This window comes from Carassius gibelio, chromosome B13 (genome assembly GCF_023724105.1).
Source record: "Carassius gibelio isolate Cgi1373 ecotype wild population from Czech Republic chromosome B13, carGib1.2-hapl.c, whole genome shotgun sequence".
In the NCBI taxonomy this organism is placed as follows: domain Eukaryota; kingdom Metazoa; phylum Chordata; class Actinopteri; order Cypriniformes; family Cyprinidae; genus Carassius; species Carassius gibelio.
The window spans coordinates 11,716,911-11,733,378 of NC_068408.1; the positions used below are offsets into that span (position 1 = coordinate 11,716,911).

The 16,468-nt window shown below is 37.5% G+C and overlaps 3 protein-coding genes across 14 annotated transcripts in view; 1 reads left to right on the forward strand and 2 right to left on the reverse strand.

Moving 5' to 3' along the window:
• Positions 1-4,981, forward strand: part of LOC127970780 (zinc finger CCHC domain-containing protein 24) — a 32,784-nt gene extending 27,803 nt beyond the window's left edge. Inside the window, exon 4 of the mRNA XM_052573515.1 lies at positions 635-4,981. Coding sequence (XP_052429475.1) covers positions 635-748 — 114 coding nt within the window. The 3' untranslated portion in view covers positions 749-4,981. The remainder of the gene's footprint in view (positions 1-634) is intronic.
• A 1,147-nt stretch (positions 4,982-6,128) lies between these two features.
• ppifa (peptidylprolyl isomerase Fa) lies at positions 6,129-8,854 on the reverse strand. 2 transcript variants are annotated; one of them, XM_052573516.1, is made up of 6 exons: positions 8,619-8,854; positions 8,196-8,226; positions 7,882-7,970; positions 7,629-7,725; positions 6,752-6,827; positions 6,129-6,677 (listed from the first exon to the last, which is right to left on the reverse strand). In XM_052573516.1, exons 1-6 carry the CDS (start codon positions 8,757-8,759, stop codon positions 6,542-6,544), a joined length of 570 nt encoding a protein of 189 aa, XP_052429476.1. In that variant the 5' UTR covers positions 8,760-8,854; the 3' UTR covers positions 6,129-6,541. The 2 variants fall into 2 exon arrangements, with proteins under 2 accessions (XP_052429476.1, XP_052429477.1); XM_052573517.1 differs by lacking the exon at positions 8,196-8,226 and having other exon boundaries at positions 8,619-8,670.
• A 346-nt stretch (positions 8,855-9,200) lies between these two features.
• The window catches only part of LOC127970778 (zinc finger MIZ domain-containing protein 1), a 135,817-nt gene continuing 128,549 nt past the window's right edge, over positions 9,201-16,468 (reverse strand). For 9 of the 11 annotated variants that reach the window (XM_052573505.1, XM_052573504.1, XM_052573506.1 and 6 more), the window contains 6 exons: positions 15,073-15,140; positions 14,904-14,972; positions 14,526-14,776; positions 14,106-14,272; positions 12,762-13,019; positions 9,201-12,148 (listed from right to left, as the gene is read on the reverse strand). In XM_052573505.1, the coding sequence (XP_052429465.1) occupies positions 12,041-12,148; positions 12,762-13,019; positions 14,106-14,272; positions 14,526-14,776; positions 14,904-14,972; positions 15,073-15,140 (921 nt within the window). In that variant the 3' untranslated portion in view covers positions 9,201-12,040. The remainder of the gene's footprint in view (positions 12,149-12,761; positions 13,020-14,105; positions 14,273-14,525; positions 14,777-14,903; positions 14,973-15,072; positions 15,141-16,468) is intronic. The other 2 variants (XM_052573507.1, XM_052573509.1) reach the window with 1 other exon arrangement.

Sequence of the window (16,468 nt, forward strand, 5' to 3'; positions counted from 1 at the left end):
ACAAGCAAACACTCCCTCGGTTACAGCACTGTCTCCTCCCAATGGCCCGTCGTAACCTGGTTTTCCGTAATTCACGGAGCGCAACCGAGATCTACAGGAAAGAATAACAAGATTGTAAAACGATCTTCTAAAAGCAACAGGTGGTAAAACAAATAATTGCAAAAGTATTATTTGTGATCAACAGCCAAAAAGATTTGGCTCGTGTATGTCTTTTGCATCACGTCCAAGACAAAGATTCGCTATGGAGTCTTCCCTCCCATGAGTGATGGAATCCTGTAGGCACCTAAACTTGCTTGGAATCCTCTTGTATATTAATCTCTGCAAAATTACAGAGGGGCAAAAATGAAATGAAGTTTTAATAACAAAACATGTACTTCTGGCAGCGATTGCAAACACAAGAAGGACGTATTGGCTCTTGATAGCCATCCTAAACAAATTCCTGACACACCCCTGCGGTTGGTCTATTGTGGTTTGAGACTTGGACCTACGAGATCCTGATAGTTAGTCTCCAAAACCATATCTCCAAAGAGTCTAGCCAAATATAAAAAGAAATCTCCAGTTTCAACCTGACTGATGTTGTGGACAGAAGTACACATGCACTCAAAGTGTGATTCACATGTTCTGCTCCTCTCAGCGTCCTTTAGAGAAACCCGACGGCCTGGACGTTTCCGACCAGAGCAAGGAACACCCGCAGCATCTGTGCGAGAAGTGCAAAGTCCTGGGCTACTACTGCCGCCGTGTGCAATAAAGGAGGATCCCGAGGTCGTCCCCGCCCTTTCCCATCGCTTCGCCTACCAATCGCTCCAAGAAAAAGTGAAAAGTGCCAAAATATTCATGTAAATATCTCTAACGCTAGTAATGGCTTTGTGTATCAGAAGCATGCAACGCATTTATTGTGTATAATGGACAATTGAATATGTTTGGGACAGTATTTCTATCCGTATGGGACGCAGTGGATTACCTCACCATTGCATCCCCTGATTGTGTGTTTACAGACTCTCCCTTCATTCTCCCTGCCAAGTGAACTATGAGGATGTGCTGAGCACTAAAGGTGTCACGTTAGTTTGCTCATATAAGGGCCCAGTGTGCCTTTGCAGAGTTTTTGGGTCAATAGCACATCATATTAACTGTGAATTAACAGAGGGACAATGGACTTTCCATCCCTAGCTTTTGTGTCATATATTTATTTATGTTTGTGTATCATTTCGTAGTGCAATTGAATTAACTAAACTGGGATAATTTCATCAGTGTTTATATCTGGACAGGTATTGCCTAACCCCACCTCTTGCCATTAGAAACTACTGTAGAATAGGACTTTCTAAAGCTTCGGATTAGTGCGTCAGGTAGTTTATATTTTTCACGAACGTGTATGAATTGCCAAATGCGAGATGTTTTTGTCAAGTTGGTTAAATACAGCCCTGGGAGCATTTGAATGGAGTTGTTGGCAACTATGCAAAACCATTGCAGCTTATGCGGAGTCATCAGCTCCTTACATTTGGTGCGCAGTCGAATGAAGTGTGTGGATGATCGAAACAAAGCCATGGCTAGCTGACTTACACTTTTGAAATGTGATTACGTATGTTGTCAATTGTTGCCAGAGAACTGCTTCGAACGTCTTAGAAACCCATGTAAAGCTGAAGTGTTTTGGTACAGGGGTCAAAATGTGAGCTTTTCAGTCCATGTGCTAACATATAAAAACATAACTCCTGCTCTGCGCTGAGATATTTGCCTCAGGAGAAAGAGTGTGTTTGAATGACACATCTCAGATGAAATGTGCATCTGTCTTATATAAACACCGCTCAAAAAAATGTCATTTTTTCATTTCAATATTATGCAACACATTTATTTTTCAATTCAAAATGACTCATTCACATCCTCCACTCTTGAAATTAAAAAAGGTTACAAAACGTTTCCCCCCAAAGCAATGCCATAGAAGAAGAATAGTTTTTAAATCATCCATTTTTTATAACCTAAAGAACCATAAAGAAACTTTTGTGCAATGCAAAATTTCTAGGGATGTTTAATGGAACCATGGATGCATAAAGAACCTTTATTTTTTAAGAATGTTGAATTTGACCCTTGCACTAAAATATGTTTCATTAAAGAAATTTTCTGCTGTTTACACAATCATTCTGATCATATCTCAGAATGAAATCCTTAATTTTTAGCGTTTTTATTGCCTTACCCCACATGTGCATGGTTATGCACTGGCTACAAACATACCTGATGAATTACACCCAGTTTAAACTGTGATTTTTGGGAAGCATTTTCTATTTGAGTGGACAAATATATGGTTGTAAAGGGAAAAGAAGGACAAAGGAAGTGATGCTGAAGAGTTTTTTTTTTTTTTGGAGATGTAACGAGAAAACACTTTGGGTACATTTAATTGGAAGACATTTGGAGACAAACGTTTGATTGAGAATATTTTGAAGGGAGGTTGTTAATATTTGGATGGAAGTAAGTGTGTACAGGACATCATCTATGTGCCTTTACCTCTTTTTATGGCTCACACAAAGTACTAATTGATCATATTTGAGTGTGGCCCAGGATTATTAAACAATAAATGTAGCTTCACGTGTTCCAGTGAGAAGCCGTAGATGGATATTGTGAGAATTGTGTTATCATTGCGTTGTTAATCCTAGATGTACATATGAAGTTAAACGCATTTACATGGTAAATACAGTGTGCATAATTGTTTACTTATCATTGGAGTACACATATTTTCTGTTGAATATTAGTCAATGTTTCATTTATTGGAATAAACTCAGATGAAGATAGGAATCTTGTCTGAAGGGAACGTCTAGTGCCTTAACACAGTTTGGTTATGAAAAGTCAGGAGTTTTGCCAAGGAATGTCATGTATGATGCTGAGGAATTAAAGGAGCCGATTAGATGTAAACCAGCCAATTTTACTTTAGCTGAAAAAATGTGTTCGAGTTTCTGACGGGAAATTCAAGGAGAATAAACTGCCAGGGAGTCAATCATTAGATCACTGTTAAATAAAAAACAAGACTGTTTCTGCGAGTCGCTGCTTTGTTCTCTGGACGTCATCATTGTTTCTGAGACCCTTTATTTCTTGGTAACGGTGTTTTTCTGCTGTTGCTAATGGCTTCGCTGTGCGCACATTCTTACACGCCAAGGTTTACTCCAGGCCTCATTTAGGCTGGAATGAGTTCCTCTGCTTTTTGATAAACACCGTAATGAATGGCATAATGAAAATAACCAATGAAATAAATGATTACCGTGGATTCATCATAAATGCTGATCACCAATGGCTGGTACTCTACACATAATGATTTCCTTGCATCTTTGGGATCAATTCAGTTTAGTGTCAGGTCTGTACACTTTAACAGACGACCCAATGCACCACTAGATTGAGGCGTTGTTATTAAATTTGCTTTATTATTGCAAAATAGTTGCATTGCACTATATACGTGACTAAAATGATAACAGCCCTTGTTGAAGGCATATTTACGTAAATGAGCTTCCCCTGATTTCTACTTTATTGAATGAAAGACAGAGCTTGTGGTATTGACAGTGTACATGCATTTAAAACTATACAAAGTGCTTTTTGCGCATGTGTTTTTGTCTTGAAATACATATACTTGACTTTTATAGCTCTCTTTCAGTATAAACTTGTTATTTTCTATTAAAGGTATGTGTATTTTGGAAACAATATAGATAATGAAGATTTTGGAACAATTTGATATCCAGACAAGATTTTGTTGTTTTCCCTTACAAAGATACTAGTGTGTGTTTTCTGTATATATTCGATTACCATCATTATCAAGTTAGCGATTTCAAAATGTTATGATGCAATATTAAAACGTATGTGAAAAAAGGGCAAAATGCTGCGATGCAAGAGTTTTTTTCTTTTCTTTTTTTTCTTTTCTTTTTCTGTTTTACAATAATCTTTGGTTATATCCTACAGAAATATTTATGGAAGGATTTTGTTCTTTTTTTTTAACAATTCAATTCTTTTTCTTTGTATAAAATATGCAACAGAAGCTACTCTATGAAGAAAATATTGATGACTACATAGAATATTATTCAAAAGTTGGTACATAATTAGTATGCCATTTTAAAAGCCATTTTATTTGTGTTTTGTTATTCAAGATGTTATCGGTATATAGTAAACTAACCTGTTACGAGCATACGTGTGCTTCAACGTTGTTTAGAATCTTTTCGTGTCTTGCAATACAGCATGAATGTTTTGATTTGCATTTATAGGAAACTTATAACACTCGTTCCATCACAAACAGCTGTTTTTCACATAACATAGACTGACTCGCACACTGTAAGTCGTAGGGCCTTTTTACTGAGGTGTTTGATAGATGCAAAACAGTGGCAAAAAAAAAAAAAGTGACTAACTTCAGTCATTGACCATTACACTGAATTGCACGTACAAACCTTTTACATGGTCGAAATGTGTTTGTGAATCAGGCCCATACTGTATGAAACTGTGAGCTCTAGTTAGCCGTCTCCAGTTACTGCCAAGTCCAGGAATGATTTCGAAATATTTTTCTTCGTATGTAAAAAAAGAGAGAGAGAAAAGAGACTATTTTTCAAACAAGTGTGTGGGACTGAAGTTTGCATGTGCATGTTTTTTAAATAATTCGAGATTTATCATTTGTGCAATGTATTCTTATTTAATATTAATACGTTTAATTCTAGCCGAGATATCTTTTGTAGAATACACCTCTCTAATTGTTAGTCATTAATAAATGCCTATTCACTCCTGGGTTTCCAGTACCATTAATAGATTTTCTGAATGTACTGAGTTAAGTATGTTTATGTTTGTAATGTCTGTAAAATATTTGTCATCATATTGGAGTGGACCGAGCAACAGAATGTGGGACGAGATGAAATCTGTTGCTCTGCGTCCATGAAACGGCATTCCGATATGTGCCTTATTTGTTAGTTAGGAAAACTGAAGACTGTGCTTTTAGAAGTTTGTCCGATTAAAACATTGCCTATGTGAATCATGACTCCGTTTCATTTTTTTCTAATAGCACACAATGATATATATTACTGTTCAATCTGTGCCAAATATACGTAGAGCCTGTTTTTGGATTTCAACATGTTCTTTGGCCCGTGTCTGGGTGTTGGGAAATTGTATCCATTTTAAATCAGTCACGCTGAAGGCAGTATGGACTGATTAATTATTTAGATATGGTCCTTGGGAATGATGCTTGTGTAATTGAAAACCATAGTCTGAAGCCTTAGGGAACAGTTGTCATTCTGACATCACATTCATTTACAGTCGAACAGCCCCGAAGAGTGTTTCTTTCAGTTCAGCGTTCGCCTGGTCATCGCAACAGCACAGGTTTGAAGACACAGATGTGTATTTTTTTCACTCGGCCTAATTACTTGTAATGATTGTAAACACATGAGCGCTGTATGTGAACATCAGGACTTGGCGATGACGCTGGCTTTTCTCTCGAAGCCAACTTTAAGTAATTGGCCTACACATTCCAAATCCCTTAAACTTCACTAGAGGGTGGAGGCCCAAATTATATCAAGTTTGTTGCAACAATGCAGACTTAAACAGAGCGGGACTGAGAATGTCTCCATGGCAACACTGCAATCGGAGAAGTCAAACAAACCATTTGTGAGTTCAGACCCCATATGGTTTCATTTAGGAAAGAGCAGTGTTTTCCACAAAGGTTCATAATTTACTTTCATAAGGCATTACTGTGATAAGCTACACCTACACACCGTCTAAAACGGACTGCTCATTTTCATTTCAGGGTTTGTGAATGTCATCTGGCTGCAGTTATAATGTCTGACAAACTCGTATTCTCGACTGTCTCCACAGCTATTGTCTGAACATGTTCAGAAGACTCTTGCTGAAAGTTTACCATTGGAGGTGGAGAATTTTCATAGCCAAACAGGATGCCATATCCTGCTTTAGGGGGACAGGAAATCTTGTCACTTGAAATTCTAAAAAAAGGTTTAGGATCATTCTCAAGAAGATTTAAAAAGCATGCCACTCAACCAGATATACTGCTGCAGTTGTAGCCAGTCCTCGTCTAGAAAACAGCCTTGAGTCATTAAATAAATAAATAAAAAAAAAATAAAAAAAGAATTGGGCACAGGATGCAAATATCCTGGAAGAAATTCCATATGTCATGTATAATATATTTATTTAAAAAAAAAAATCCTGGGGTTTCACTGGCATAGTTCTCAGAAAGTAAACAATCTCTGTATAGCTTTTATCATAATAATAATAAAAAAAGGCTTAACAGTATAAATTTCCTTATGGCCCAGGGCATTTGATCCACAAGCAAGATTTGTAAGTAATCACCATACGTCATTTGCTTACTTAGTAAGCATAAAACACCTCAATGGATCCATAGACTGACACATTAAAATAATCATAATAATAAAAAAAAAAATATATATAATAATAATAATAATAATAATATATATATATATATATATATATATATATATATGAAATAATTTACTATAAATTACATGCATTAAGCAGTTTTGTTGTGAAACCCTTCGATCACATTGAAATGAATGCACATCCTTGGTTACTTGAGTTCTCCACAGTCTGTGATGACAATCTTCTTTAAAGTTCCTCCATCATGTAGGCCGCAGGACTCCATCACAGAGACCGTCTCCATTCCCTCTTTGACCTGCCCAAAAACAACGTGTTTGCCATCTAGCCTGAAAGAGAACGAGAGTAACATCAGCACTTGGGATGAGTAACAATAAAACCAAAAACCTTTTCACCATCATACCATTCTGTTTTTGCAGTGCAGATGAAAAACTGGGATCCATTTGTGTTAGGCCCAGAGTTGGCCATAGATAGAACACCTACGAGAGAGAGACAAAGAGAAAATCAGACCACCTCCGGAGTTAATGCATGCATTTTATAGGCAAGTTTGTCACTTTGAATAATTTAATGGTATAGAGATTCAGGCAAAAATCTAACAATCAACAGTTCCACAATAAAAAATAAGAGTTTGAAAAGCAGCAGGGGGTACTGGATGAAAGACAACATCTGGGTCGGGTAAGTTACAGCTCTCTACTATAATTACATCCAGTCATGTATTACACAACTCAACACGATTTGCCCATATTAATCTATCAAGAGGGTTTGCTGGTGTAGGATCCCCCTGGCACCAAAAATGCACTAGGATAGGCTGGCTTTGATTTGCTTAGAAAGTAGGTCATTTGCTTGAAGATTACAAAAGGATTTCTGCAACTGAGGGAGCCTTACTACCACCCTGTGGCTGTAAACAGATCCACATGCAGATTTTGCACATTTCCAGAGGCTTGTGATGATGAAATTGAGCCGAATCAGATTCCAAAGGAACTGAGTAGATACCATGTCTAGACACATGCAGAAAGAAACTATGGATTTCCACAGAATTGGATTGCCCTCCATTGACAAATTGCATTATTAAAGCATTTTGAATAAATTATGTTGTCAGCTACCAATGAGGATACAGCACCATAGTAGAACTCTAGTTATTGCTAACATTTTATTTCGAACCTTTTACAGATTCTTAAAAAATTATATGTTTCATCCTATGTGTAATCAAAAGATGTTCTCTATTTTGGTGACAGTTTATTGTAAGTATGGTACAGTAACAATAACAGCAGTGACATCACCTGGTCCAGTGTGTTTCAGCTTGAAATTCTCATCATTAAATGTCTTTCCATAAATAGATTTTCCACCAGTGCCATTATGATTAGTGAAATCTCCACCCTGTCAGCAAAACATCAATCATAAGATGGCCTTAGGACCAAACCATGTAACTCATAACCAATAAATAAACAAAACTGAAGAGATAAGATGACATTTTTATTTAATAAACAAGGGTAATGCTAAAGGGCACAGTGAACAGTAGCACTAATGGTTTACCTGACACATGAACTCAGGGATGATTCTGTGGAATACTGAGCCCTTATATCCAAAGCCATGCTCTCCTGTACAAAGGGCCCGGAAATTTGCTGAAAGACAAGAACCAATATGAGAACTGCACTGTATAAAACAGTGACATTTATATAGTTTTTTTTTTTAATCATGTTTTATACATTATACTGTATTGTATATAACGTAGAATATCTAAAATGAATTGTACATTTTTCATTTGTAATTTTTGCAAGGTCATAAATATTTTTAGACTAATGTTACATATTCTTTTTTAGATTATTATGAAACCTATATTTGCTTACCAGCTGTTTTGGGTACAACGTCAGCATAGAGCTGCAAATAAAGTACGAAAAACCTGTCTTTAGACTATTGATATATTTTAATAATACTAATAATACGTAATGAACACAATAATAATTATTATAACAACGATCGTTATTGTTATTATTCTAATTTATGAATTATTAGGCCTATATTACAAATATCGTTATTCATAAAAATACATATTAACCTAGCTACTATTAAAAATGGCCATATTTACAACAGAAACTAAGTTACTGGTGAAAACATGAATTACTCGAGTTATTTTCAATCACTGACACACACTCACACACACAAAATATTTTTTCTCGCTCTTTTCATTGTAAAAGTCTCTGATTCAAACATTTAAATGTTAACGTACATTACAAATAACGGCAGTTCAGCTTAAATGACCCATGACTTGCCTCAATAATAATTCTTCCAATGAACTCTCCGTCAGCTGCAATGTCCATAAAGACAACAGGGTTCTTCACCGGTCCTGAAACCAGTCTGTTCGCAGCGATGGCGACAGAGCAATATTTCATACGATTTTTCATCTGTAACATTCTTACTGTAGTAGTGTTGAAACTCCATCAACGGATACAGCACTCAAGGTTATAACTAGCGTACACAAACAGCACGTGACATGTTCTTCTATGGTTAAAGAATGGAGAGCCATAAGAGCGTCAAGTTAATATCAACAGCGACACCATGTGGTCTGATAAGCCGAAATACTAGTTTGTATTGATTCGGTTTAATCTATTCAATTACATTTTAAGCTTCTCTTTATCTTGTTGATCCAAAAGACTCGAGTAAAACCCCCTGTTATCTTATCCCCCATGTGCTCCCATGAGAAAGCCTTTTTTTTTTTACACATAGAAAACATTTGCCTCCCATTTCTGCTTTTCTCATTATGGTTGTTTTCTTGCAGTAATTGTAGTCCTGTGGATTATCACTGCAGGTTCTCACAGCTATGCATGCACACCAAAGGAAACATCAGAAAAAACTTGTTTCATCTGAATACATATTTATTAGATAAATATTAGGATGTCACAGCATCTAACTACATACAGTTTTGCAAGACTAAAAATCACAATTAGTTTTTTCTTTTTTTTCTTTTCTTTTTCTTCTGACCAGTTTAGAATATGAAATGATTGTACAACAGAATGTACAAGCAAAGACAACTGCGACGTTTGGTGCCAATCACCTCAGATTGTACCTCATATTCGTTTTTCATTTTCCTGATCGTGATATCAAAATTGTACAAACTCTGGATTTTGGTTACAATCTTTTGGAACCGCCCCTGGCCCCATGTCCCTATTGTCCAAATTATTTCCCCAGGATTTTCTTCATTATCTTCTGTAGCACCTTATTAAGTACACAAGAAATGGAGCAATACACATAAGCTAAATATTACACAAATGTGTCTCTTTTTATCCCCTCCCCAGATTCCTCAGTCATGTGGGATGAATATTTTACAAAAGTGAACAAATGCTTAGAGGTTCCACAGACGCTAACAAACACAGATTCATTTTACCCAATTTAGATTCTGATGGGAGGATGCAAGCTTTACAAATTCTAAATACACAATGCACATTCCCCTGGGGAAAATGAATACATTTCTGTTAACGTGTCTCTATTTATCATTTACATATGTACATGCATCCCTAATGTGCCCCTTCCCCCTTTTTCCTTCGACCCTCACTAAACCCTCACCTGTAGCGGTGTAGTGAACACACTGTCTATTTCATTTAAACACTTCTGTTCCTGCCTCAGCACTCACTGCCTCTTCAATGACTGTACAACGATAGTACGTGACAGCTCCGAGCCGACAACCTTAGGAGTCTTTAAGTTCAGTTTATGCTTATTTGTGGGAACGAATATGTGGCAGTGCATCTTTGAGAAAGGATATACAAGTGAACTACAGACAAACGCTATAGAACTTGAACCCACGTTTTCCTGTCAACGACAAACATCATTTTTGTACATAATTCTACATCAAGAAGTACAGGGGGAAAAAAAAAACGAACTGAAAACTAATATTGCAAATCATAAAAAAATAACTTAAAATGGAAACATGTTTAGACGGTGATGTTTCATCAAACAAAACACATCCCAAACAGTATTCAGGTGTACAGATGTCAGCCTTCTTCAACAGTATTGTAACATCAGTATGACGGAAATGTGGTTACAAATATCATAAATACGGACTATTATTCAAGTTGGCCATTTTGATTTAAAAACAAAAACTAAGAAATCTTAAAGAAAATCCATCTTGTACACTGATATAAAAGTTAGACTGATTTTTTACCGAAATGTACATTTTCTGTAAGAATTGAATGCATTGATGGGTACTGATAGTATATAGATTCATTATATAACTGAATTAAAAAGTAAAAATCTATATATATATAATATTCTAACATTTTCTTCATTGTTTGGGGTGTAATAACTATGATATTACCTGTAAACACACTGCTAAAAGTGAAACATACATTTGATTAAATTCTATGGGTAACTATTTAAAAATGGGCTTGTCAAAATAGGTTTGGGTCACCTTCTTCATTCAGGGCGCATAACTTTGGTAATCCATTGGCATCTTTTGAGAAATGTACACATTTTTAACAACAGAAAGAAAAATAATTACCATTATATGAACAATATATTGTGCATTATAAAATAAAACGTTAACACAACAGTTCATGAAGCTGCATTAAAACAGAAGAAATGACTGAGGAACAGAACAGTATCACTTAAAATAAGGGGCGATTGGCAACAGTGAATTTTTCAACATTGTATGCAGTTTGAAGAGGGGTGCAAACACAAGGGCCTAAGACGACCAAGCCTCACGCAGGAAGAGAACTCACAGAGAAGACAGATGACACAAGACTGACTTCCCTTTGAAATGTGAATTGCTTTCTTCTTGCTCTGTGACCGCTAGTGTGGAGAATCCACAGGACGTTGCGGGAGGAGGAACAGTCTGTCGGAAGATGCACAATATTATGGGTACAGTGCTGAAATGTTTGCAATTCTGTCTTGAGAAGGAAAAGAATGCATGCCGTGACGCCCTCTAGCATTTGTTTAGAACATGATGCATATGTCTGAAGGTGCTGGACATATGAATCGCATTACAAAATGAGGTGCAAAGCTGCGCGGTGTACTAGAACAGAACACATTCTCGTGTCCTGTGGCGTGAGGGTTTGGAGGACTTTCGCAAGGCTCCCATCATTAGTCTCTGGGATGGGAGGGTTAGAGCATTCTGGTGATTCCGAGATGAGCTTTATCCCTTTTGTTGTCTCCTTTACAGGCTTCCAGGTGCAGTTTGACGCATTCTCTTGTGCTTTTTTTGAGGGAGATGGACAGACAAACAGTGTGGACATCCTGCAGACAAGGACTTGGGAAGCCGTGGTGGTAGAACTTGGAAGAACAAACCTTCAAGAGATTGCGAACACACAGAGGCCGGTATAGGAAGAATATATATATATATATATATATATATATATTCTATTCAGGTCTTTTCACAAAAGGAAAACAAATCTGAATTAAAAATGCTACAATACTTTCCTAGTGAGCACAGGCATAGTTCTGTGTGACGTATTCATATGAACTGATTATAGCTGCACATGTATTTCCATTAGTACTGAAAGATATCACTTTAGTGCCAACCAACATGGCTGCCATATATGTGTGGAAAAGGTTGCTTGTAAAAGGGTGAGATATTTACACAAGGAAGAGGCAAAAGGATGGCTGGTTCCTGTTTGCAAAGTACAGAGTCAGTCTTCAGGTGTCTCTCGATTCCTGACAGCCAAACAAATTAGGGCCTCCACAAAAGGCCGGCCGAAAGAAGTCAGTTGTTCTCAAAAAGGGAAAGCAGATCGTCATTGCTGCTGCTGGGGAGGTCAGGAGGGTCTAAGTATGACAGCAACTCGTCTGGGTTCGCCAGTTCTGGCAGAAGCTGCAGAGAGAGACAGACAGACACTTTTATGTTAAAATCTTGCAAATGACCTTATAGAAATGTGAAAATACTGGGAAATAAACACAGAAATATACTTGGTTCAATACATGTTAAGCTCAAATGACAAAATTTGTGGCATGATATAAGAAGGAATAACAACAAAATACATTTGATTCAACCATTGTAAAAAGTAAAAATTAAAAAAAAAGGTAATAACGAGGCTCTGAGAATAGAAGAATGAACTTGGACAATTTTTGGCAAGTAGTTAAGCGAATCATTTTATAAAAGGCAGGTAAATTGAATTTGTCAAATTTAGTCTTATTTGAGCGTTATTTGTTGGTTGAGTATTATTTTAGCTATAAAGCGGTTTAAATAAAAATATAGAGAAGGCATTAAGTTGTTAAAGACATTCTAAAATTGGATATAACTTTAAAGAAAGATTTAGTAAAAGATTTGAATTTTAGAAAAAAGATTGAGTTTAACTTGTACTGAATCCAGAATATTCCATAGATTAGAACGTGTCAGAATGCTCAGTGCTTTGGACCACGACGAAAGCGTGTGGCTTACATGACTGTGTGAGAAATGTAAGTAGCACATGAGTGTAGATACTCACATCCAGAGAAGGCTCGGGCATGTCTGCAGGTCCCTGGCCACCTGCCTGCCCATCGGCGGCGGGGTTGAAGGTCATGTCAGCATGTGGGTGACTGTTTTGGCCTGGCTGCTGGGGGGGCGGGGGCTGGCGTGGGGGCTGGGAGGATGGGGGGCCGCTGTGATGCAATGGCTGAGCTGATTGGCTGTTGGGGTGAGGGGATGCGTGCATGCCTGGCTGCATGGAAGCATGGGATTGATCAGCGCTCACAGGACGAGGCATCTGCAGAGGGAGGAGACAGGAGCGATGAGTCTATCTGCATAAAGTGGATCACTGACTGAGAGAGCAGCCATAGACAGACAGAGAGCAAGACGGATGCCATGCAGATGATTCCGGAGCACATACACCTTCATTAAACTAAGGGGATTTGCAAAACAATATATTTGCCAAATTCATCTACGCAAAACCGAAGTATAACTTGGGTCTTAATACTAAGAGGAAAATAGTTCATTTACATACTTCTGGGGAGATTTAGATATTTCAAGTTCGAAATCAACACAAAAACAGACCTGTATGTAGATTGATTAGAAGAGACTTGCTCACAGCAGGTGTAAAATATGAGACGTTTATTTTAAAACACATCATGTTAGTATTAAATATAATGTTGTTAATGGCAGTACTGAAGTGGTAAGCCAATAGGAAAGTCTGACAGTAATTTTCTTAAGTTATTTCTGGAGGTGTATACGTGCTCTGATAGCTGTAGCAGTGAGGCTTTAAAAGAGATGAATTAGGGACCAAACCTTTCAGACAAAGTTTACCATACTGACACAGCATGTTACAGTTTTCTTCGACAAACTACAGCTTCATCCCTTATTAATAATAATGATATTTTAATGTAACCTGAAAGTCCAGGTAACTGAAACTTAAAATATTCAAAAAGGTTATGAAGGCTTTATACAAGAAATCCCTTATGACTGAGCAGTTTAAACCAAGTATGGTCACTTTATAAAAAGATTCCATTTTTATTTTCTATACAATGATCAACATATATACATAACGCACAGTACATTTGGTAAACATGGAAGCCCAAACCTGCATGTGATGCTCAAGAACCAATGAGATTTGTTCTAATGCCTGACACACATGTATGCGTGTCGATATCATTAAAAAATTTATAGCAAATGATGACATTGAACTGCATTAGCCACTACCTTTTTTTTTATTTTTTAAATGCATCATTTTACTCTAGTATCATTGGACCTACATTTTTTTTTTAGGAGATTGTGAGGGGGTCTCTATCTTGGAGTAAAATATGTCTCAAACATCAGCTCTTGTAGCTTGGAAACCTAAGGGTATGAAGTGATTTACCGAGTCGGGCATGCCGTGGATGAGAGGCTTGTCGGGGGCCATGAGGCTGTTGGGCATGTCTGGAGGATGTGAGAGCTGGGGTCCGTGCATGAAGTCATTCATGGGAGTTCCGCCACCAGAGTTACTGTGGGAGAAGTCAAAGTTTCCATGGCCCTGGTAACTATTGCCTGATGCATAAAACAGAGAAACAGCAATGAGGAGCGATGACCTCAGAATCACCGAAACAAAGAGCTAGAGAGGTTTAGACAGCTTGGATGGCAAACCAGCCTATTAAGAGCTCACAGGCGCAAGTTCTTCTGACTGTTACGATTGAAGGGAAAAAAATCAGGCATACCTAAACAATGAAGCTTGTAAAACGCTAAGCACTGTTTTATGAGACAGACAGAAAGGAAAGAACAGAGAATCTGAACAGGTGCTGACCTCTACCTTGGCCCCCATATTCGCCATTGTTTCCTCCGTGCTGAGGGTGGAGGGGGGTGTAGGGTGAAGGGCCGGGACCCAGCTGGGCGATCATATCCAACACATTAGGCATGATCATTTGACTGGGACTCATGGTTTTAAAACGCTTGGCCAGAGGGCCATCTGGGTCCTCCTTTATATGAATGTCTGACTTTATGGGCACTGGCCTCCAACTACACGTAGGGTCGATGGTGACCTCTTCAAACTCCGAACTGCAAGAACAACATTCATGACTGCCAATAATGGGATGTTTATAATTTAACAATCATATCTCAGGTGCGTTTTTACAGGGCTCTTACTGAATAACTGTGAGATCCAATTTTTGAGTGATAAACTTACTTTTGAATCGCATTGAGAATTCCCCACATGTACTGATCCACCTCCAGCCCTTCCAATAATGCTGTTTTACTGGGGACAGACCGAAACATATTAAACACACTGCCAAGAGGAACAGCGGATCACATTTATTTGGCTGCCCAAAACAATTCTTGTGTGGTTTGCAACGTACTTGCATACAGGACATCTCCACGTTCCTCTCTCACAGTTCAGCTGCAGATAGGACTCCAAGTCAAAGCACTGCAACAGAAAATGAAATGTTAATTCAATCTATATATATATATATATAGAACTGCAGTAACAGTGGCATGGGATTGTGGGGTTTTCGCACACTTTGTTTTGATTCACACACTTGCCACAAATTTTGCATTGATGATGTGGGAAATTCCCAAACACATTTATTTACATAACGCAAATGAGTGATAATCTAAAAGTACAATGATCATAATCAGTATTTTTGTTTTGTTGAAATGGGTCTTAACATCCTTAAAATGAGGAAAATGTATTCAAGAGGGAAAATAGCATTATATATATTTTTTTCCTAAAAAGTTTTTACACATGTGTCATATGTGACACTGGACCACAAAACCAGTGTCAATTTTTCTAAATTTTTATTTATACATTATCTGAAAGCTGAATAAATAAGTTTTCCATTGATGTATTAGAATCTGACAATATTTGACTGAGATGCAACTATTTGAAAATCTGGAATCTGATCGTGCAAACAAATCAAAATACTGAGAAAATAGCCTTTGAAGTTGTTCAAATTAATTCTTAGCAATGCATATTAAGTTTTGAGATATTTATGGTAGGACATTTACAAAATATCTTCATGGAACATGATCTATAATTAATATCGTAATGATTTTGTCATTAAAGGGGGGATGAAATGCTATTTCATGCATACTGAGTTTTTTACACTGTTAAAGAGTTGGATTCCCATGCTAAACATGGACAAAGTTTCAAAAATTAAGTTGTACGTTTGAAGGAGTATTTTTGTTCCAAAAACACCTCTTCCGGTTTGTCACAAGTTTCGGAAAGTTTTTTTCGAGTATGGGTCTGTGTGACGTTAGATGGAGCGGAATTTCCTTATATGGGTCCTGAGGGCACTTCTCCCGGAAGAGCGCGCGCTCCCGTATAGCAGAGCAATGAGAGCACAACAGACTTCACTGATCAGAGCGAGAGCGTCGCGAAATGTCACAAAAGGACTGTGTTTTTGGTTGCCAGGGCAAGAAAACCCTGCACAGATTACCTAAAGAGAAACAGCATTAAGGGACCAGTGGATGGAGTTTATTTTTACAGAGCATCAACGGAGTTGTGCAAGTGTTTTTGTTTGTTCCCCTGCATTTCGAAGATGCTTGTTTTACAAACAATGCCCAGTTTGACGACGGATTTGCACATCGTTTATTTCTTAAGGATAATGCAGTCCCAACGAAAAAGGGTCACAATCGTGTGTTGGAACCGCAGGCGGTGAGTGAAATGGCTTCAAATATCTCTGTGTTGTTAACTTAGCTATCGGCGTGTAAGCACATCAAGTAAACAACATGCGATGTTGTCATCAAACTGCA